This window comes from Chiloscyllium plagiosum, unplaced genomic scaffold, assembly GCF_037043375.1.
Source record: "Chiloscyllium plagiosum isolate Xiang-an unplaced genomic scaffold, Cpla_swu_hap1 HiC_scaffold_14, whole genome shotgun sequence".
NCBI lineage: Eukaryota > Metazoa > Chordata > Chondrichthyes > Orectolobiformes > Hemiscylliidae > Chiloscyllium > Chiloscyllium plagiosum.
The window spans coordinates 47,790,752-47,814,684 of NW_028270152.1; the positions used below are offsets into that span (position 1 = coordinate 47,790,752).

General features: G+C 37.8%; 1 protein-coding gene and 1 long non-coding RNA gene across 7 annotated transcripts in view; one reads left to right on the forward strand and one right to left on the reverse strand.

Moving 5' to 3' along the window:
- Positions 1-8,633, reverse strand: part of LOC122559066 (uncharacterized) — a 40,664-nt gene extending 32,031 nt beyond the window's left edge. Inside the window, exon 1 of the long non-coding RNA XR_006314324.2 lies at positions 8,544-8,633. This is a non-coding gene — a long non-coding RNA (uncharacterized LOC122559066). The remainder of the gene's footprint in view (positions 1-8,543) is intronic.
- The window catches only part of slc25a26 (solute carrier family 25 member 26), a 203,286-nt gene that overhangs the window by 166,718 nt on the left and 12,635 nt on the right, over positions 1-23,933 (forward strand). For 5 of the 6 annotated variants that reach the window (XM_043708292.2, XM_043708297.2, XM_043708301.2 and 2 more), the window contains 4 exons: positions 9,991-10,035; positions 15,439-15,508; positions 20,723-20,787; positions 21,332-21,405. In XM_043708292.2, the coding sequence (XP_043564227.1) occupies positions 9,991-10,035; positions 15,439-15,508; positions 20,723-20,787; positions 21,332-21,405 (254 nt within the window). Of the gene's footprint in view, positions 1-9,990; positions 10,036-15,438; positions 15,509-20,722; positions 20,788-21,158; positions 21,292-21,331; positions 21,406-23,933 lie in introns of those variants that run through there. The other variant, XM_043708299.2, reaches the window with a different exon arrangement.

Sequence of the window (23,933 nt, forward strand, 5' to 3'; positions counted from 1 at the left end):
CCCAATTTCCTATAGTATTTCTTTAGAATCTCATCCCTTTGTTTTCCTATGTCATTGGCACCAACATGTTTCTACTGGTCACTCTCCTCTTTGAGAAGATTCTCCACCCTCTCTGAGACATCCTTGACCCTGGCACCAGGAAGGCATCGCACCATTCTGATGTCTCACTGTCAATTGCAGAAATGTCTATCTGTGCCCCTGCTGAGACAGTCTCCTATCATAATCGATTGCTTGGAACCTGACATACTCCTCACGACAGTGGAGGTAGCCTCAGTACCGGAAACTTGGCTTGCAGTGCTAATTCCCCTGAGGGTCCATCACCTGCTATATTTTCAAAAACAGCATACTTGTTTGAGACGGGGATAGCCACAGGACACTCCTGCGTATATACTTCTGCTTTGATGGATAGTAGTGAAAAAATGTTTGAATAATCAATGATTATCAGTAATTTTTCAAATATGAAAGTTAAACAGCAGCCACAAGAAAACATGGCTTTTCTAATGCACAATGGTATTTATTGTCATCTTAGCAATTAAGGATCACAATCTTTACATATGTAGCCATGAATCTTGTACACTACCATTCAGTTACTTTGGATCAGTGCATTATGCTATGAGGGCAGCTGCAATTTGTCAGATTTCTCTCAAAGGGGTTAAATACATTAGAAATGCATTAAAATGTTAATTTATTCAGTAATGTTAAGTGATTTATTTGGAGCAAAGATGTTGTGATAGATTTATTTCATATCCTTTTGGAACTATGGAATTATTTTAAAGACCAATTTAGTCTCTTGTCGGTAACCTGTTGAATCTTTAAGTCAGCAACTTGAAATCGCATAATGAGTTGCTCATTCTATTGCTCAGTTATTAGAATTTTGCAAGTACATTAGTCTCATGTTAGCCACACCAGCAGTTCAAAGTTCCCAGAATACAACAATGTTTCCCCACCAAATAGGTCAATAGGAGAGCAGCGGTTTGATCAGAGATTGTTACTTGTGTTTATGCAATTTATTGAACTGAAGTGTGAAATCACTAATAGCCACTCCCTGGGTATGTGGAGTTCACAGTGTTGTCTGTGAATCGTAAAATGTTTCTGTCGGAACATAGGAGCAATAATAGACCTTTTGAGCCGACATTACAATTCATTAAGATCACTCCACCATAGAACCCTATACTCCCTCATCAATCAAACATTTATCTAACTCAGCCATGAATAAATTTGAGGACCCAACCGCTAATATTTTATGGGGAAGAGAATTCCATGTTCTAGCCACACTGTAAAAGTAAAACAAAATTCTCATCTCCAACTTGATCACCTGGGCCAATGGACTGAGGAGTGGCAGATGGAATTTAATTTGGATAAATGTGAGGTGTTGCATTTTAGTAATGTGAACAAGGGCAGGACTTAGACCGTTAATGTTAGAGCCCTGGGGAGTGTTGTTGAACAGAGACCGAAGGGGGTGAAGGTGCATAGATCTTTGAAAGTTGCATCACACGTATACAGGATGGTTAAGAAGGCATTTAATACGTGTGCCTTTTTTGCTCAGACCATTGAGTATATGCATTGGGGCATCATGTTGGGTTTATATGGGATGTTGGTGAGGCCAATTTTGGAGTACTGTGTACACTTTTGGTTGCTCTGCTATGGGAAGAGTATTAAATTGGAGAGGGGGGTCAGAAAATATTGACAAGGATGTTGCTGGGACTAGAGGGTTTGAGTTATAAGAAAAGGTTGGATAGGCTGAGACAGTTTTCACTAGAGCACAAGAGGTTGAGGCATGAACTTTTGGACATTTACAAATATGAGGGGCACAGATAAGGTGAATAGCAAATTTATTTTCCCTCGGCTGGGGGAGTTTAAAATTAAGGGGCACATTTTTCACGTGGAAAGAGAAATATTTAAAAGATTCTTGAGGGGCACCTTTTTCATACCAAGGTTGATTTTGATTGTGGAATGAACCACTAGAGGAAGTGGTAGATGTAGGCACAGTTACAATTTTTAAGAGGTTTGGATAGGTACATGAATAGGAAAGGTTTAGAAGGATATGGACTAAATGCAGGAAAGTGAAACTAGTTTTGTTTGGGAAACTTGGTCACCATGGATGATTGAACAGAGTGCTATATGACTCTAAAAGTGTGACATTTATCTGTAAAGTGTGTTCTGAAGTTTTAGTCTCCCAGAAGAGGAAACAAGTTCTGGATCCAGTGTCCTCAAGATCCTCTATATGCCAATAATATCACCTCTCATTTTCTAAACTCCATTGGAAGAGTGAACCTTCGCTTAAGCATTTCAAAAGCCATGACACCTTTTTTCAAGTAAGTAACTCGAAACTATACACTGTATTTGAGATGTGGTCTCACCAAAGCCTGTACATCTGCAGTAAACTTCTCTTTTGCATTCATACCCAGTGCAATAAACTGCAACATTCAGTTTGTCCTGTCAATCGCCTGTTGTATTTACTCACGAGCCTTCTTTGATTCATGTGCCAGCAATCCCAATCTCTACCAATAAATTCTGCAATTAAATGCCAAAAATATGAGTTCATATTTACCCATATTTATTCTCCACAAACCAAGTTCTTGTCCACTCATTTAGCGTGTCTGTATCCTTTCACAGAATCTCTGTCTCTTCTTGATAACATAATTTTCTTCCTATCTTGGTGTCATCGGCATATATAACTGCTACACATTCAGTTCCCTGATTGTCAACTGTACAGCCTCACTCTCTCATTGTCATTCTCAATTATTAATCAAATCTCTCATTCTCCTCATTGTTTATAAATCTCACTCCTTTTGGAGCAATTCCCCATGGATGAAAGCACCTGAAAGTATCCATTTGAACTAAAGAATTTGGAGCATTCCTTAAAGTTGAAGAAATAGTTATTCTTGGTTAATTATTAGGCTGACCATCCCTGACCATCTCAAAAGCTGAAAACTGTGCCTCCTGCAGACTCCACAGACAGTAACCCTAAACACCTCTCAACGTGGGATCCTGATAGTGCCTGTCACTGGAGCTGAACACCACTCAATTTGAGAATCCCCTTTCCTCTCTGCGACCCCACTCCCCATCCCCTCCCTCTGCTGGAACTGTTACGACCAGCTTACCTCAACCTACTGTGAACACTCGCACCCGCCATTCTAACACCTGCCCACCTGACACCATACCGACCTTTGACAGCAATTGTCAGAGTGACTCTCTGATTCTTAAAATTTAAGGATACAGCAGCTGACTGGTGTCTAAAATGGGCCATGGTTTGCCTTTCCTAGACAGTTCTGCATTTTACCAGGGAACTGTCAGCTCTGTATTTCTGAAGAAACATTGATCGCAATCTTCTGTTAGAACTGCGCAGCTGTTTCCTGGCGTATCTGCAAGAGATTGCTCCTCCACAGGAAATCCAACCCTCTCTTCACTATTTTTCTCCCTGTTTTTGAAAGGGTCCTCAAAACTAGAGATGAGGAGGAATTTCTTCTCTCAGTAGGCAGTGAATCTGTGGAGGTTTTTTTTGCGCTGAGGTCTCTCAAAGCTGAGGTAGACAAATTTTTCATCAGTAAGAGAGTAAAGGGCTATGAGGAAAAAAAAGGCCAGAAAAGTGCAGTTGGAAGTTGCCAAATCAGCCATGACCTCAGTGAGTGATAGAGCAGTCTCAATGGGCTGAATAATTTACTTCTGTTTCTATGCCTTACAGACTAACCTACTTTTTAATGATAGCTTCAATCACCTGACCTGTTTGTTTTACCTGTCTTATTAAGGTGCAAGTATAATTGCACTGCTATTGTATACATAATAGTTAAAATGTTTTGGTTGTTTATGCATTGGATACTTGACTTCAAGCTTGAGTTTGCTTCATCTTATGTTTTCAAATGTTATCTGGTGCAGTATTCCTACTACGCCAAGTGCAGTTTCACCAGGGATTACAGCAGATTTTATAGCACTTAAAGCCCACACATTAATGGGTGACGATAGCTTTGTAAGGTTTTAAAAGCCTGTGCTTAATGTAAAAGCTTTTATTTGAAGATGGTGCATTTAAAACGATCCAAAAAAAAACTGCAGTAACGGGAATGCCAGACTTGGTCCTGCTGCCCTTTCTAATTTGCATACATTATATGAAGTGCTTACCGTAAGAATGCTCTGTGCTATGAGATTATTAAGGTGGCCTAAGATTGTGAAGAGAAATTGCTGCCTTTCACTGGATGTCAGTAGGTATTGGTGGATGTTCTGATTGACGAGCCTTTTTGTTTTGTTGAAAATTGCCATTTAGATTTTTGCTTTAAAGACTTTGGGATAGAAATGAATTTGAACTTGCTTTCAGATCCAGACTCTCAGACAGAGGCCTGAAGCTGGGTGTTGAGCCTTGTAGTTTTTGGATGAGCTCTGAGTTCCTTTGCTAGCAACAACCCCTGGCCATGTCACTCAGGTATGGTGAGGAAAGAGGACCAAGGAGGGGAAGGCAAATGAACTTTACGAGAGAGACCATGCAGCAGTGCTGGCTTCCCATGAAAGGCAATAAAAAAAAGTTTCCTGAGCTGTGGGTACAAACAAAATGCATTGGAACAAGCCCAATTTCTAAAAAGGTTCATTCAGTAGACATTAGGCTTCTCATTAACACTTACAAGGTTTTTTATGCCTGTTTCTGTGGCTACCTGGGGAAAACAATAATTGTTATATGTCAAATCGTTTATCTTATACAATAATGGAATTATATGGGATATATAATACAGTAACTGGCCATTTGACTCAAGTAATCCATGCTACGGCTCCACATGAACCTTCTGCCTCTTATCCTCATTTGAACATATCAGAATAGCTTTTGAGTCTGTTCTCTTTTATTTTTGTTTTGTTTTGCTTACTATTCACTGCATGTATGCTAATACAATCTATGCAGTAGTTAGTTCCTCCTTCTTACTGAACCCTGGATAAAGAAGTTACTCTTAATTGTCTGTTGGATTTAGTAGTGATTAACATATGTATGGGCTCTAGTTCTGGACTCTTGCCAACTAAAATGTTTTGTAAAAACAGCTACCCAATTAAATTCTTTCTTGATCTTAAAGATCTTAATCCTGTTCTTTCTGGATTAAAAGTCTGTTCTTGACAAATAGCCTCTTTGTTTGGCATCACCTTTGTTCATCTGTTTGTAGCTTCTCCAATGCTTGTATCTCACATCTATGACATGGAATATACATAGTACTCTTAAGTGTGATCTTGGATAATATAATTATTTTGTTTTACGCTTATTCTTTAGAAAGTAACTCCAGTGCTTGTTTGTTTTTTGAAAAAAAATTGCTTTATCCATCAGCATTTTATATATATGCAATCCTAGATTCCTTTGCTTCACCAACCGATTTGGACTCTTATTTGTAAAGGGCTTTGACTGACATGTTCTTCTAATCAAATGGAAAACTTTATACATTACTTCCAGCCTGATGAAAGAAAATGTAATTTTGTATGCACAAGCAGTCAATCATCTTTTAAGCTATGCTGCTGAAAACCTATAGGTAACATTACACTAGCATTAGCAAGCCTGAACGCAGATGTTGGTTCTGAATTTGTGCTAATATTCTATTGCATTTCAGCTGTTAAAGTATCGCATGTATAGTGTCTTTTTGGTAAAAAAATGAACTCCATTTAATTCATGATTCCTTTAAAATCTCTTGAAGGTTGTTCTTTCTTCAAAATAAACATGTGTTTATGAGAAGTACAAAAGATTATGTGAAGGAACATATAAAATAGGAGTAAAAGTAACCAATCAGCCCCAAGAACCTGCTGTTCCATTCAATACAATCATGGCTGGTCAGTTTGTGTTTTGAATTCCACATTCCCATCCACCCTTGATAACCTTAAATCTCCCTGTCCAAGCAAGAATCCATCCACTTCTGTCTTAAAGATATTCACCGACCCTGCCTCCACTTGTTTCTGAGGCAGAGTGATTCAAATTCACACAAAGAAATATTCACCTTATCTTCGTCATGAAAGGATGACCCCAGTTTTATAACAGCGTCTCCTCATTCTGGACTGACCGGTAAAAGGAAATATCTTTTTCATGTCCTCTTTGTCAGGACCCTTCAGGATCCTAGACACTTCAGTCAAGTCCCACTCACTCTTCTAAACTCTAGTAATAACATTTCTAGCCTATCCCCATAAGGCAACTCACTCGTTCCTGATGTCAGTTGAGTAAAGCTCTGAAACAAACTCCATTTACATTATGTCTTAAATAACGAGACTAAAACTGCATGTGGTATTCAAGATGTTGTCTTACCAATGTCCTATATAACTGAAGGATAACACCCTTTTAGGTAAAATTCCTCCTTGATTACATGCTGTACTGACATACTGACATTTTTGTGACTCTTGCACGAGAACAACTGAATTCCTCTGCACTCAGAACTCTACATCCACCTCTATTTAACTAATACTCTGTTTCTTGATTCTTTCTGCCAAAGTGAACAACTTCATCCATTTTCCAACATTAGGCTCCATCTGCCAGATATTTCCCACCCAAGCAATGTATCTATCTCCATCTGCAACTTCCCAGGTCATCTTAATCCTTTCTCTTTTTCCTGCCATAGATCCTGAAAGACCTGCTGAATATTTCCAGCTCTGTTGATTTTTATTTCAGATTTCCAGCATCTAAAGTACTTTGCATTTATTTTAGAGACCTATCCCAAAATGGTTCCCAAAAAAAGCTGGCACTGAATTATGTAATCATTTGTCAGACTGTACTTTCCTCCGAATTGAAAAACAGCCTGATTCTGATTCTCTTCTGACCTATATTAGAACTTTTCAGCTGCAAAGAATTTCAAAAGCGTAAAAAGAATGAAGCTCAAATTTTCTTTCTCTCAATAGATGCTGTGAATATTTCCAACATTCTCAATATTTTGTGGTTGTATTAGTATTCACAAAGTACCTCTTGCCGTCTCATATTTTTAACGCTGTGTGCTGGTGTCCAAGGTGTCCTTTAGATTTTCAATTTTCTGTACAATTTCTTTCATAGATACATGATAATGACCAATATATTCCATTTGTCTTTGTCGGTTACTACAAGTAAAATGTTGCAAGGCAGGGAATCAATTCAAATCAGACTGTTGGTTAAGCAATATTTCTTTTGTACCAATTTAGACTGAAGCCCAAGAATGTACCCGAGAAAATTGGTGTTGACAGGTTTCCTAACGAAGTTGAAATGACCTATTTTCTTCTGACAAACCAAGCTTTTTCAAGGTCACCTGCCATTGATTTTCAGAAATGCATCCTTGTTTAATTCAGAAATGAATTAAAAAAGATCCAGTGTGTGCTGAGCCCAGTAGTAAGCAGGCATTTTCTAAGCACACTTAAATTGCAAGTATTTGGCAAAGGAGATCAGCACTGACCTTTCTAGTGAAATTTTGAGATGTCCCTGGAGAGAATACTTTCTGTCAAAGATGACAAACATCCTCAGAGGTTTCATTTTGTCAGCTCTGTGTACAGCAATGGCATTGATTTCTTCTCACTGCCATTTCCTGTCTCTGCTGATAATAAATGTACAGTGACAGGTGTCTGTCAAGCACACTTCTGCTAGAAAATTGAAATAAATCCCTCTCATTTATTAGCCATGACAGTAGGTTTGAGAAAAGCTCTAACCTTTTTTGTTGCATTCTGGAAGATATGGTAACAAAATGTCTTAAGTTCAGTTGCATGTCTACAGTTTGTCACTAAGCCATGGGAGATCAATGTTAGCTCATTGTTACTGTATTAGCTATAGTAATCATAGTATTGAACCGATAAAGCTGTCTATCTTCAGGTCATGATTCATGGTCTCACTGCCCTCAGGATCAATATTCTGCATGACTGACAGAGGTATCGTGTAATAGTTGATAGTAAGTTACGAGTAATTCAATCAAGGAGTTGCTATGACACCTAAGTTTGTGTGGTTTACAAATGGTCACAGGCCACTAGAAATTAAGTTGAACCTATACTGTACTACTAACTATTTGCTACTCAAGGTAACATACAGTATGTCTTAAATAGTATGTTTTTCACTGAGTAAATGCAAAGTTGACAAACGTGCTCAATGTGATTTATCAGTGTTGTATAATATTATGTAATATGTACTGCAATCAATTTTCCTTTGACTTTCAAATTAGCAAAGAATACAATTTTCAGTGTACTGGTAAAGCAGTTACTCAAAAAATAGCACATAATTGTAAGCAATACACAATGAACTGAAAGAGGGATTGAATGATCCAGTGGATAATCACATTAACTTTGGTTTCATTTCAAATATTGGGTTCAGAGTTTGAATCCACTGCACAAAAATCCTGTAGTTCAATGTGTTTGCCTGTGTATGTGCAATCTCCAATTCAATAACAACATTTATAATGGCAACCGGATATGTAAACATGTGATGTAATTCCACCTGTCTGCCAAGCATTAGATTGCCTGTTTTGCATGTTCTTGTTTCTTAACTTGTCATGCAGAAAAACTCCAATGCTGTTAACATCAAATTGAAGTATTGTATCAGAATAACTGTAGATACTTAATACTGAGATAAGCTCTGCTTTATGTTTACTTACCATTGTCAAGCTGTACCTTCTTTATACACCCTTCACCTCCTTACACACATGCTGACAGTGAAAATCAGATATTGTAATGTCACAGCAGATTAGCTGGTGTGAGCATTACCATGTTTCATTCAGAAATGTGCATACTGAAAGGGTTACAGAACTTGTTTTATGATTCTGTTTTTCAAGTGATATAATGATGTCCAATGTGCAAATCGGGTGTGTACCATGACCATGCAATCCTTTACTACTAGACTAAAGCTTTGCTGTTGATTTTTTTTAAATGGACTCACTGATAAATTAAAAGGGAAATACCATAGGCTAAAAAAAAATTGAGTGACTCCATTTACTGAATAAAGCTTTAACTCAATGTGTACTAAGGTTAAGGATAAAAGATCCAGATAAAAATGAAATTTTGTTCAGCCCTTTATGACAGTATTGCAGGGCCTATAGTTGAAATGTTTGTTGCTTGGAGTACAGGGTTGAAGTTGAAGACTCTGTCGGCAGTTGCATCGGCTTTTGTAGTAGAATAGTGTAGACCCAACAGGTGAAGCAAGTTCAGGGAGCTTCAAGAGAAGGCCACTTTTCCATGAAGGTTCTGCTGGCATGTCATTTGAAAACTGCCTGGATTCCTTTTCAGTCCGGCCCCTTCCTACATTATTGTCAGTAATGAAAGGAAATTCCATGTCTTACATGTTATTCACACTTGCTTTGTCTTTTTTTTTGCTGTGGCCTGGAACCGTTTTCACAGGTCCTCCTGTGCTCACTGCTCAAAATAGCTGTGAGCCAGAATTTATACATTCAAAACCCAACATAGCTGCTATCCCAAGCTGTCACTTCCTGCTTCCATATGTGGTATTAAGTTAGCTCAGACCTCGAGGATAGTCCCATTTCATTGTCTTTGTGCCAGTCGTTATTTTAACTGGTTCTCATTCTTTCAGGTTCAGTGTGTTGTGGCAGAGCTGGTTACCCCACCAGGGAGACCATTCTAAATGGGTTTCTGTTTATCCCAGTGGAAATGTACATCCTTCTTGAGGGAGTATAGTCTGCTTTCTTAGTCTGGCTGAGAGGTCAGATAGCTCGTGGTGACCATTTCTTTTAAAGCTCCTTACGTTCATCTAAAAAAGAGATTACAATTTGTTGTAAAATCCATAGAAATTATATATTTATGACACGTGCGATGAAATACCATTCCCTTGCGTGAATGAGTGCAGCTCCAAGAACACTTGAGGTTCACCACTATCTAGGATAAATCAGCACCCTATGGAAGAGCTTAAACATTGCTTCTGCTATTGACAGACATTGATTGCAGTGTGTACCATCTATACAATGCACTGCAGACTCTTCTGATTGTATCTTCCAAACTTGTGATCTTTGCCACCTGGAAGAATAATGTGCTTGTGAAAGAATTCAAGTAAAAGGTGGTGAACTTGCTGATCTCTTTGGTTTTCACTTTCAGATTCCCTTTGCTCTGGTCCAGTTTCCTCTGTGGGAGTTTCTTAAGGTAGGTTAACACTTTTGTGATGTAAATAACTTAGTTTCAGCACTGGTTTAATTTCTGTATTTGTGCGGAGTCCATGCCGATATAGTCACCACTTTTTCTTTGTACCATAAACTCGGATCCCATGCTTGGATTGCCAGCTCTTCTTGGATACTCTCCGAGAGGCTTTATCACATGACTCCAACTTTCAGTTACCCGCACTTGGTCACCCAATATGCCCGTTATGATAATGGCCGAGATTCTTATGCCAACCAGAAAGTTTTTTGTTACACGATTGTTAGATTATCCCCTCTGCCTGTGCCTCTTTTCCCTTCATGTTCAATACTTTTAAAATTTAATAAACATTGTGTTGAACAATTTTTAATAACCTGTACTTAACTCTGTTAATTCTTGTTTTCGCTCATCTGTTTTGTGCATTGTGGAATTTTTAACACCAAAAATGCTACATAAATATAAGTTGTTATAATGGACCATTATCACCAACCTTGCGAACAATGGCAGACATCCTGAGAAATTAAAAAGGAATTGAGATCTGTGTGGCTTCAGTACATCTTTTAAACCCCTTTGCTAAACCATCCTTTGCATGCCATAGCTATTCCATTCCTTTTCTTCTATCTCTCCTGCTTTTCCCCGTGCTGGTTTCTGTCCTGTGTCATGGCATTCCAATACTCCCCCTTCCCTCTGCCTGCCTCCATGTTTGCAGCTGCACCTAACTCTCAAGGCTCCACATCAATGCACATATACCTCAGTGCAGAAACCACTAACTAGGATTTTAGAAAAATATGACAAACATTGCTGCTTTCACTTTCTGATTTTTCAAACATTGAAGTCTTTCCCATCAACAGGATGGTAGTGGCATAGTAGGTCGAAGAAAAAGTAGAAGGGAGTTCAGTAAATTAAGTGTGCAATTCCCATCACATGGAGTCTAGTCTTTCCTGACAACAGGGCCTTTGGTAATGACTAGTGAGCTAGGTAAAATGACTCCTCAGAGGTGGTATGTCTCATCGCCAAGTCACTCTTTATTTGCATGTGGAAAGTACTTGACACTGATTCAGCCCCTCAAAGCCAGCCCTGAGCGAACAGAAACTCTGACACTCATGTTTATATCTGTCAACCAGCACTCCCTGATTAAAAACCCCAATCAGGGACATCATATACTCTGAGGTCTTACCTGCTGACCTTGTACAATCACTACACTGGGTTTAAGTTCTTCCCGATCCATCGGTCATTGGTCTACAATCAACTAGGAAAAGAGGCAACTACATATTCAAAACAAATAAAAATTGGGTTCGTTCACAATATTTGAATTTAGCTGTTCTCTGTGACCCCTGATTGAAAAAGGATGTGTCTCATACCAGTCGTCTGTGCGGTTCATGTGGCTCGGTGAACTAGCTCCACCCACAAATTAATGTAACATCAAATCTGAATGGTGTGGATAAACACACCTACAGATTAAAATAGCAGGTTATAAGGGAGCAGGTTTTATGTTTAAAAGAATACATAAAACAAACTTTTTAATATATGATTTAGCTTTAAGGGACAAAAATGTTTAATGGGTGTAGTTCATTGAATAAATTGTCAGATTGTAGGCAGCAATTCCAAAGAAAATGTGGGTTAAATTTCATCACCAAATGGAGAAGTATGCCAGATGCATCTTTATTTCCTGTTACTGTTTTATCAGTAGAGTTTCATTGGATGCTACTCTTATGGATATTATAATCTGAGAATCATGTTGTTTGGTTGATAGAAAAGATATTGAATAGTCCAAGGGATTTGTGGATATACTGAAGCTTCCAGTGGACTTAGATTTGATCCCCTCCACTTTGAATGCCTAAAAAAAAAATTAACCTGCTTTAATTACTTCTGCCTGCTTTCTGAAATTTAAACGCCCCCTTTCTTAAAATGAAGCACAATCTGATTTTTAACATGCAAAAGTAAAAACAAAAGACAAAACCTAAGCAAGAATAGTGAACAGGGAGGAGTTAAAGTGAAAGACTATCCGAGAAGCTTAACAGAGACCTGCTGTGTGGGTTCCTCGGCTCAGCAGCAGTGAATTTATTTGAAATTTGTTATTCATAAGGAAAGAACAGGAGACTGGAATGGTTCTCTGTGACAAGAAGCTTTGAAGTAGAAAACAAAGTCCTCTATTCAATCTGCAACATAGTGTAGCACACGTGACACTGACACGGCACTTAAGCCTGTTTCAGAAATAGTATTTGGACCATAATTTTTTAGGCAAACTGCATATGATGGTGGGAGAGAATAGCACCCTTTCAAAAACAATCTGATTACTTCATGCTGTTCTGACAGTTGTGGGTCTTTGTGTAAACACGCTGCTTATTCCTGGCAGAAAGCTGGTGTGATGTTGTGACATGTCATGCAAATGATATTATAGATAGTTTATGGCATCTTAACCAGACATCGTATGCATGGGAACTTAAATTACATCTTTAATGTGTATCTGAAGACTCCTGTTGTTGTAGGTTTTGTCGTGGGAGTAGAAATGTTTTGGAGATAGCCTGTGAAACTTTGTGAAGTGAACGAGTGCATAGAAGCTTCAGTCACTCTCTGCCACCGGCAGACAGAAGATAATATGGCCTTACAAATCTGACTGCCAGCCTGCTTCGTTTTTATATCTGTACTGATGGTGATATACGCAAAATGCACAATAGCTATCATTCTTTTCGGTGCTGTATAGTGTTCCCATGTAGCAGTGGCATCACCTCATTTACTCCACTGGTGCATTGATGGTGGCAGGCCAGTAATATCATTGTGGTATAGTCATGTATAATTATTAACAGAACTAACACCATTTTACTTTATGGTCACCCTTGCTGATGGTATGAAGATGAAAACTGGAATTCACCACTGTATAATTTAGCTTTTTCTTCCATGTCCACAGACTATACTGCAGGGTTAGTTTGGCACAAGAGCTCTCAGAGCCATGTGTGATCAATTTTATTGTGAAGGGACTTTATTGTATTTCATTTATTACGAATCGCTACAAATAAAAATCCTATCAGAGAGAGAATAATGGATTGATACATGCTGCTAAAGTTACTTTCTCAGGTAAAATTCTTCCTCCTCTTCAGATATAAAGAGGAATGTTTTCTTTAGTTCTGTCACATGTGTACATGTAAATTGAATTTAATGCACCGACTTAAATTTGGCAAGTTTTACAAGGCCACCTGATTCTGCCACACAAATGCCCTTAAAGTCATTCACACACAATTTCTTTGTGAACTCGTAACAAAACTAGCAGTATGCTGCAAGGATCGGTGCTGGGTCCTTTGCTTTTCATCATTTATGTAAATGATTTTGATGTGAATATAGGAGGTTTGATGACTCCAAAACAGGTAGTGTAATGGACAGTGAAAAAAGGTTATCTCAGGATAGAACAGGACCTTACTCAGGTGGGCTGATGGGCCGAGGAATGGCAGGGGGAGTTTAATTTAGATAAATGTGAGGTATTGCATTTTGGTAAGGCAGGACTTTACACAATTAATAGTGCTGCTAAACAAAGAGACCGAAGGGTGCAGGTGCATAGTTCCTCAAAAGTAGAGTTGCAGGTAGACAGGGTAGTGAAGAATGCATTTGTCAGACATGTCATTATTGGTCATAAGGTTGAGTATAGGAATTGGAAGGTCATGTTGTGGCTGTACAATACATTGTTGAGGTCACTTTAAGGATATTGTGTTCAATTCTGGTTGCCCTTCTTGTAGGAAGAATGTTGTTAAATTTGAAAGGGTTCAGAAAAGATTTACAAGGATGTTGGCAGAATTGGAGGGTTTGAGCTAAAGGGAGAGGCTGATTGGGTGGGCTTTTTCCCTGGAATCTCAGAGGCTGAGGGGTGACCCTGTAGAAGTTTATAAAAACATGAGGAGCATGGATAGGGTGAATAGCCAAAGTCTTTTTCCCAGGAAAAGAGTCGAAAACCAGAGGGCATAGGTTTAGGGTGAGAGAAGAAAGATTCAAAAAGGACCTGAGGGGTAATTGTTTTCATGCAGATGGTGGTATGAGTATTGAACAAGCTGTCAGAGGAAATAGTGGAGGCTGGTACAATTATAACTTTTTAAAGGCATCTGCATGGGTATATGAATAGGAAAGGTTTAGAGAGATGTGGGTCAAATGCTGGCAAACAGGACTGGCTTATTTTAGGATATCTGGTCGATGCAGATGCATTGGACTGAAGCGTCTCTTTCCATGCTTCATAATTCTATGACTCCACAAAATGTCATCGGCACATTAATGCTGTATATTGTCACATATATCCTTGAAAATGAACATGTAAATATCCCCTGGGGTCTCTAATATTAAAATGCCAAGCATTAGCTGTCATAGCTTCGTGCCATACCTGTAGGTATTACATTAATAAGATTTTACGTTTTAATGTGAGAAATGCAGTAGCCTTGTTTCTTGTCACACCTGGTGGCTATTTTTTAATTGGTCCCCAACATGTAGCAGTGGCCCAGACCTGACCATTTATCTTCATTCTTTTGCTTTTCTTACTCCATGGCTGGTTCTCCCAATGTGTTTCATTGACCTTTGCTGCCTGCCACTTTAGTGTCAGCATTTGAGCACTTGTTATGAACAGATGAACAAGGAGCAGCAATAGCCAATTTAATCGTTCAACGCTACTCTGCCATTTAATAAAATCAGACTGATATGTTTGTAACTTCAAATCCACCTTCCTGGCAACCACAATAACCTTTCACCTATCACCTCTCATTGTTCTCAGCCCAGTGCTTCTGCACTCGCCACTGCCCCACTTTCCTGTCCCCTCCCACCTCTCTTTGTTGGATCTCCATCAAAAAAGGCTTAAAACATAACCACCTGCTGTTTACATCACCTATGTGCTAAACCTGCCCCTGCCCCAACCAGTGTCAACCCCAACCCATCAGGAGCGTATCTGCTCACACAAACTTCACTTCTTTTTGGTGTTTTCTTCCATTGTCCCGTGAACGCACCGTGATCATCGTCATCATTTCTTAGGCAAAATGCATTGGCTTAAGCAGAAATATATCTGACTCCATGCCAAAATGAACTTTTATAATGGCAGCCCATATTTCAGCAGTAACTAAGCACCACATTTGTTTTAAAAGGTATTACAGCAATTTGCCTGTTGCAAAACAGATTACACTTTGAAAGATTCCAGTGCAGTTGCAAGACTAAAGGTCGTACCTTTTTTGTTAAGTTTGACTCTTGTTATAGGGTGAGTGTATTGCAAAGCTTTTTAAAGTTGCCTGTGTATTTAAAACATTTTTAAATTCCTTGGGAAGTTGGATGCGTCAAAGCTCACAAATAGCCACACACTTTGTGAGATAAGTTCATATTATTTTCAGCAAACCCCTTGGGCTTTCAAATGATTTGAAATATAACGAGTAATGTTATTTTTTTCAACTGCAGGCCGTGTGGTCATGGAAGCAGAATCGTGCGGTTGATTCTTGGCAAGCTGCAGTCTGTGGAGCATTTGCAGGTGCAGAGGATTAAATTAAATACTATTCTGGGAGGGCTGGGAGAGGGAAGCATGCCAAAAAATCAAGTTAGCAGAAACATTCTTTTGAAATTCCAACGATGATTTGGAAATAATGTTCAGAGCTGGGCAGGTCCACAGAAGAGTAAAGGTTGAAGGGAAAGGTGTTTGAATGAAGGACAGGCAGTTTGTTCTTGGCAAATTTGAACTGTGTGAAAATAGAAGCTGTCACTTGGGCCTTTGCATTTGTTAAAGGAATATTTACAAATCTCTCAGTAAGGAGGAGGCCTGTACTGAATCCTCAGCTGTGCAGCTGTCTGTTCTTTAGGGGTTTAAAGGCATATCAACAAGGATTCATGATTAACAGTTCATGTGACAAGTTTGACAGAAGAACAGATTAATTGGAGTGAGGAACATGGCAGTGCTGCTGCATGGACCTCGAGGGCTGAAAACATGCCATTTGTTTCTCCACTGAAGCTACAGGGCACCAACACCTGTGCTGTGCTCTGGAAAAGCCTAAAAACAAAAGAATTATTTGGGGATTGTTGAATCCCTAGAAAAGTGTTTTTCTCAAGCTGACATTTTTTCATGATTTGATTATTTCTTTAAACACTTTTTCTTTCATGCAACATGTATTACTCTGCTAATCTGTCCAGTGAAACTTGACATTACTAATGTAACTGAACACATCCTTTGCATGTGACCACATGCTGCTTAGGTGAGCACTATTCTTTTCTGTAGCTTCTGTACACATTTGCTGCTTTTCAGAATCACTTCATGCTAGCCCTGTTCAGAGCTATAACAATAATTGATCCAACGTTTAAAATTGAGCAAATAAGAAAAACATAACAACAAGCAAATTTTCACAACAGTATTGATTGGCCACACTTTGTTGAGTAACATCGGTTAATGGTGCCTTGACATTTTGCAGTATTTCTCAACTCTTTCCTTTTCTAGAAGCACAGGGTCCAATGTTGATCAGTATTTCCCCAGATTTTAATTCTTATTATTAGCTTGGTATTCTTTTTTAAAATTTGTTCCTCTTGAGCATTTAAAACATTTTATCATGTTGACTAACTTTCTTGTCAGATTTGTCAGTCTCCTTAACAGTCTTGAAATTTTGAGGCCCTTGACTTTTTCCGTGAGTGAGCTCACTTAATTTCTTTTATTTTCCTCAAAGTGAATGACTGTAAATTTCTCATCAAATGCACCAAATTCAGTTTTATCTGTGTGGAATTTTGGTGTTTTGTACATTTGTTGGCAATTGTGTGAGTTTATGTGGAAACAGTAACAAATTTGGAAAAATCCTGTTCATATGAGGTGTCCACCTCAAAGCTGAATTTGGATGCATAACTGAGTTCTGGAGAGTAAATAGCAGTGCCACTTGGATCTTTAAGAGACACCAATTTGGGGAGATATGGAGTATTTAGTTGTGTGAGGAACTTATTATTTAGAGTAATGTAATACTTGCAGTTTAAAATGTATTCTACTTTGATTTTCTTTTATCTTATGCCTGAGTTGTCAAGATTGCTTCATACCAAGAAAGTACCGACTCCAGTATTAACATCAGAAATATAGTTTTTTGCACTTAGTGGTATTCCTGATGAACAATTCAACTACTGGACTGAACTCTCATCTCTAATTTAAAATTAATAATTTATGTTGTGTATCAAGCATCTATAATGTGGACTACTGTCCAACACTCAAGCATCGAGTTGCTTTCAATGCACATTAGCAGAAAGAGCCATGGTTGTTGCTGTCAAATTCAATATCTGACAAGTCTGTATATTGCTTGAGGGTTGCTTTGCCCCTCAGCAAGTGATTTTAATACTTGATTTTGTCTAATTGAAAAATATTTACTTCTAAAAACTAATTCACAGTTGGAAGATGTGCACTGATTATTATATATTAGCCTAGGCACACATAGCAAGTTTGCAATTTACAAATTATCCAGCTTCATGGGGGATGATCGCACTTATCTTTGACAGCCTGTGTTTAATTGCACCATTTAAAATACGATGCAGACACTCTCATTCTTCCTATGTTAGTTGTTTTTCCTTTGGGTGACACAACCATTGGTATTTCCAGAAAAAAAACATTCATAGATATCCTATGTGGCTGTCAATTGTTGTACTTCACTGTATGAATGATCAGTGAAGGCAGTCATGCTGTTCCAAAGAGCTGAGAATGTCCAGTTGCTTACCCGCCACTAACTGGGGAAAAGACAATAGCGTGGCTCAAGACATGCACTAATTAATGACGCCTGCTGTGGTTGCCAACTCATTGCCAAATTGAGCTGATTTGCATAGAGTAACTTTACAAAAATAATGTTAAGTTGACAAGGATGGTTCATCCACCACAGTAGAGTCTTGTGATAAAATATTCTAGAAGGAAAAATGTTGGGACACTGAGATTTATAAATATGGTATGCTGGTTGTAAGTCTGATCCATAGGACAACTGGTTAAACCTGTCTTTTTTTTTTAATATGGATGCTGTTTAACTGAATATTGAATGAATAAAATTGTGAATTGTCAAGTATTGAAAATTAGGTTTATCGTCAGCATACTCACCCATGCTCAACCCACTTAGAAGAATATTTCTTGCAAACCTGTCATTACTTTAAAGCTGTATAACTTATAATACTCCTAATATTCTTCAGTGTAATTTAGATACTTAATTGGAAGAGGATATCATCACTTTAAATGAATGATCTCTCAAAGACTATAAGAAGCAATTAGAACATTTCCTAATAATTTTGATTTTGGTTAATAAAGTTAGCCATCAGTAGTAGTATTAGTATTATTAGTAGTAGTATTATTAGTAGTATTATCAGTAGTATTATTAGCTAAGGCTGCAAGTTTTCTGCAGTGCTGCAATTCAGTGCCCGTCCTGGCGTAGAAAGTTTTGAGTTCCTTGTGCAAGTTAATAAACACTGTTAACCTCAGACCAATACCTGGAGTTCTCATTAATGCCAGTTAGAAAATAAGTTGCAATTTTCTGTTTCGTTTTTGACTGTAAAATCCCTAATAGTCCTTAGTGTCAGTGGGTTTGGATTAGTTTTGTATTGTTAATGGTGATGCAGAGTGGCTTTATGTTCAACTTCAGGTGTATTATTTGCATTTGCACTCTGGAATTAATTTTTGTATGAGTTATTCAAATGAAGGAAATACTCCACTGGTATATGTTTTCTGTATTTGTTATGTTTTTCTTCACCTCAGTGGGCAAAAGATCAATCAAACAGGCCATATTTTTATGCAGGAAGGCTTTAAAAATGAAATTTACCTGCTTTCAAGTTAAGTAACAGCTATAATGTTCCATCTGCATCAGTGAAGGATTAAGCAGAGTATCCATGTTGGGAATTGGTGGTTTAGGTAAAAACAATGACTGCAGATGCTGGAAACCAGATTCTGGAGTAGAGTGGTGCTGGAAAAGCACAGCAGTTCAGGCAGCATCCGAGGAGCAGGAAAATCGATGTTTCGGGCAAAAGCCCTTCATCAGGAATTGGTGGGTTATGGTAACTTGGTGCCTGCTGCCTAATTCACAAGTGTTGTAAATGAGTTGTGATAGATTAGATTAGAGGTGAGTGGTTTATTTTGTTTCACTCATAGCTCCCTCATATTAGTCGCTTTATACAAGATGAATCATTTAATTATTTCCACAAATTGCATACGAACATCCATTTATTAGGGATATGGATGAAGTAAACGGTGGTATTACACTGATTGTTATAAGAGGTTTCCATATGGGACTTAAAAGTTACAAAGTATAAGAAAGAGACTCCCTTAATCACTTGTTGCAAAATTATGAAGGCAGAGGTGGGTACTGCAGATACTGGAGATTAGAGTCAAGATTAGAGTGGGGCTAGAAAAGCACAGCAGGTCAGGCAGCATCTGAGGAGCAGGAAAATCGACGTTTCGGGCAAAGGCCCTTTTTCAGGAATTCATCCTGAATTCTTTCTAACATTTGCAGGCAACATGCATTAACAATTCCTCCTCTGTCAATCCATTCAATGTCTATTCATCAACTTCTTAGTGAAGAAACTGAAATTTAACTGCTTTGCTTCTTAATGAACCTTGAGTCCTTTTATTGCCTTCAAGCCTGGAGTTTAGGCTGTAAGATTTTAAGAATTTAAACAACAATTTTATTTGTTGATTTTATCTCTACGCACTGTCCTGTTGAAATAGAAAGCTTACTTAGACAATGACTTGAGACAATTTGGATTAAGTCAAGAACTACCATCCAAAATTGATGATGAAGCAGTATTGACAAAAAAAGATTTTGACCACAGAAAAAATCATGAAATAGGATCCATTGTCTGTCTTCTATCCGCATTCTTGTCTTTGTATTGTTTAGAAAACTTAAGAATGGTTTGTTATTGGGTTTTGGTTTGTTTTTACTTTTGTTTTGTGTATGTGTTCCTTAGTTACTAGTGTAAAACTGTGTCATTTTGTTTTAAAATAAAGAACTGATGCTGGAGACTTGAAACAAAAACAGAAATTACTGATGAAACACAACGGGTCTGACAACATCTGCGAAAAGAAAGCAGAGTTAACATTGATTCCAGTTACTCTTCATTATAATTCCTCACTTTCCATTATTTTGCTTCTTCTCCATTGTTACTTAAGGTTCCTACTGAGCTGTTAGTTAGCTGCACTTGAATCTTGCCTGGTCTGTAGTGAAGACAAACTGCTGAGAAGAGTCACAGACGTAAAATTAGTAGAAGAAAAAGGCCCACTATTTACGGTCCAATTGCTTCACTCAGATTTGTTTCCAGTTTCTGACACTTGTGATTTTGGACACAAAACTTAATCAGGATGATTTTGCCGAAGCGACTAGATGGTGGTCACTTGCATAAGGCTATCTTAAGATTATTTTGATATCCTTTTGGACACTATTCTTTCCTCTTTTAATAAGTTGTAATTACACATATTTTTCAATCAGTCTGTTCAAAGGTGTTATTACTCACCTGTAGGACAAGTGGGACTTGAAACTGGGCCTCCTGGCTCAGATAAAGGGATGCTACCACTTTGACTCAAGAGCCCCTTCTACTTTAATATCAGTTGACATTTTCTCAACTTGATTCTGTGTCTTAAAATCAAAATGGATAGATAATTGAGGTGATATATATAGCTTTGTAGCCTGATATTAACTTCTAGGTTCAATTATGAAATAGGTTTTATATTTTTTTTTGACAAACCTGTGTTTTCTATTTTCAGGTGCATCTGCAGCAGCAGTCACTACCCCTCTCGACCTAGCAAAGACAAGAATCATGCTAGCTAAGGTAAGATTGTGGAATACAACTGCAGGAAAGATAAAATGGTGTTGCGAATTACTCATGACAGTTCCATGTCTTTTATACCTTTCTGAATAAAATATAATAACCCTTAATATTGTGAAATAAGATCGGGAACCCTAATGAATGAACTATGAACACCAAACCCATAAAACATAATTATATTGTGGTAAATGTTTTTAAATAAGTATTTCTGCAGCATTTTTCTGCTGTGATACAAAATTTGTGACAATGTTGGTCAACAATTTTCTTAATAAACAAAAAATGATAATTGAACTGGGGTTTATTTTAGGATTGCATCTTTGATATAATGCAGTCAATCTATTACTTATCAAGGTATTAGTCTACTCTGTTCATAGATTCATAAAATACATTTTGTCGGAAGACTATTCTGTAGCAGATTTCTGACACAGGAATGATTCACCCAATTCAAACAAGGTACAATGATCACAATTGTAGCATAAAGATGTAAGTTGTTGAGAAGACTGACTTGTTGACAGCATTCTCTAAATTTGATGATGGTTCTTTGCAGACAGGCACCACCACTGCCAGTGGAAAGGTGTTACCAGTTTTGAAAAACATCTGGGAAACACAAGGGATTTCTGGGTAAGGCCTTACTTTCTTTTCTCCTTTAAAAATATCTGAACAGGGCCAGCTGACATGATATTTATAATACTTCAGGGAAACTAAAACCCCAATGTTAACCTAACCTGCCTGGTGGAAATACAACAGTTTCAAGTCAGGCATCCATTTTAGAAACCGCCTATTTTTGTACTGCATTGGAATCCATCGAGCATAAACTCGACTGGGTTGTTAAACATGTCCAATCAAACCTCATGCCATTTTCACCTTGCTGGTTAGGTTAAAATTAGAACTTGGATTTAGTCTAACGTGGCTGAACCCATTGACTAGATTTCCCTCTCATCATTCTTAAAGAGAAAAGTGAGATCATTGTGACCTTAAAATTATATATTTTAAATGGAAGATTGAAACTGAATTGTCACTGTGTAGTCAACTTGATACTGCAATATCCCTATTGTTTTAGTCTGTGGGTTTATTGAAGACCAAGCCATCATCTTGGCTCTTTAATGCTTATTGAATTTAGAAGCTTCTCGTTGAAGGCTGAAATTCTTCCCATTTGTTTTTAAGTACATTGTAGATGGAGAAAGCAATTTGAAACTTAATTATGATACCTGCTTTGTGGCAGTCATGCAAGTTATGCTTCTTAGATCACTGGAGCTGGGTAAATGAGGTATAACCCTGTGGAGTAAGCGTGTGCATGCGACATAAGGAAAACAGAAACTCTACCTTTCTGGATTTAAGACTAGATTGTTTTGGTATCTTCAATACTGTGTTGTTTTTCAATATGCAATTGTACCGTAATATAAACATTGCTAAAAGAGACATGAAATCAAAGCTTTGTGTCTTGTACTCATCAGGATTAAAATGCAAGAAAACCAATTTAGAAAGAAAGCACAAATTTATACAATTTGAGAAGAGGATGTTGATTGGTTGGAATATGGTTCATGTGGAGATGCGGCAAGATTTATTAACTATCTTAACGAGCTGATTAAATTCAAACTAGACACGTCAACTGTCATTGGTCAGAGTGTTGTCATGAGGTTGGAGCAGGGATTGGCTAACTTCAGAGCACTTTTCCCCATCAAACTGTTGCAATTTGCACATATTCTTTAGGTTTACAAAGAACAGAGCCCTACATGTAAATAATTGTAGCTTCCAATGCACACAAATAAATCATGCTGTGAACCCAACAAATAATCTTACATTGGTTTCTGGTACAACTTTTAGCACAATCAGAATCATTGAATAAATGCTGTCCAATATCAAAATCACATCTAATGTTGGAAAGAATATTAGAAGCTACATTTATTCCGTATGATCTTTTTGAGCTTACAGTCTCTCTAGATTCCTTGTTTTCTTCCTTAAATTTTTATAAACTTGGAAATGAGTTAAAAGTGGTTGTTAAAAAGTAGCACTGCAGCTAAGAATAGCTATTTGAGTGATATTGTTTCAGTTAAGTTGTAGCAACAATTGTATTCTGAAAGATTGTTTGCACATTCAGTTATGTGAGCAGTAAACATTCTTTAGAGCAGAAGTGAAATGACATATGTTTTTACTTGCATGTAGCATTTTTCATGATTCTCAGACGTGTTAAAGCTCTTTCCAATCAATGAAGTACTTAATGAAGTGTAGTCACAGTTGTAATGTGGGAACTGCACCAGTTAATTTGCACTCAGCAAACTTCCACAGTCAGCAATGTGATGATGACCAGATAATCTTTTTATGATAAATATTGTTCAGGACCTGGGGACAACTCCCCTGATTCTCTTTAGAATAGTGTCATGGGATTTTTTATATTCACCATCCCCAGCCAGTAGGTCCTCAGTTTAATGGCTCATACAAAAGGTGATACCTCTGAAAGTGCAGTGCTTGCTCCTTGTTCCACATGATGTCTGTGCTCAGGCTCTGGAGTGTGACTTCAAGCAGTTATATTATGATTCAGAAGTGAGTGAGCTGCCAACTGAGCCATGATTGTATAATAAATTGTAATTAGCGGGTAAATAATTGCAATTGAATCATGTTCAAATGTGGTCATATTTTATATCATTCATGAACCTTTTTAATGTTGCATGCCATGACCCTGTTCTCCCTACAAAATACTAAACCACGTTCTGTTGGTAGCAACACATACTGGTGTGAGTTGAGACTATTTAAGGCAGGAGTAATTGTAATCAATTTATCATTCTCATGGCATCTTTTTGTCTCCAATTGTCTTTTCTTGCACATTAGGCCATCCAAGCAAACGTGTAGTTGAAATATGAAAGCGGGTGTTGGTTTGGTTCTGGGTTGTTGTCTCTTCCACCACAGACTCCTGGGCAAGGGGCCAAAATAATAAAGGGAAATGAAAGTCTGGGAAATGAACATCCAAGCTTTTTGACTTCGTGGGCCATTTAGGTTCATATTGTGGAGTCTCCTGGGTCACATATAAATAAAACAGCAGGAAAAGACAAACTTTCTTTTTTCAATTTGTTCTTCATTCAGTGGTAGGTTCCCTGTTTTATGATTTGTTACTATTTCATGAATCTGATCCTGGAGCAAACCAGGCACAAGTA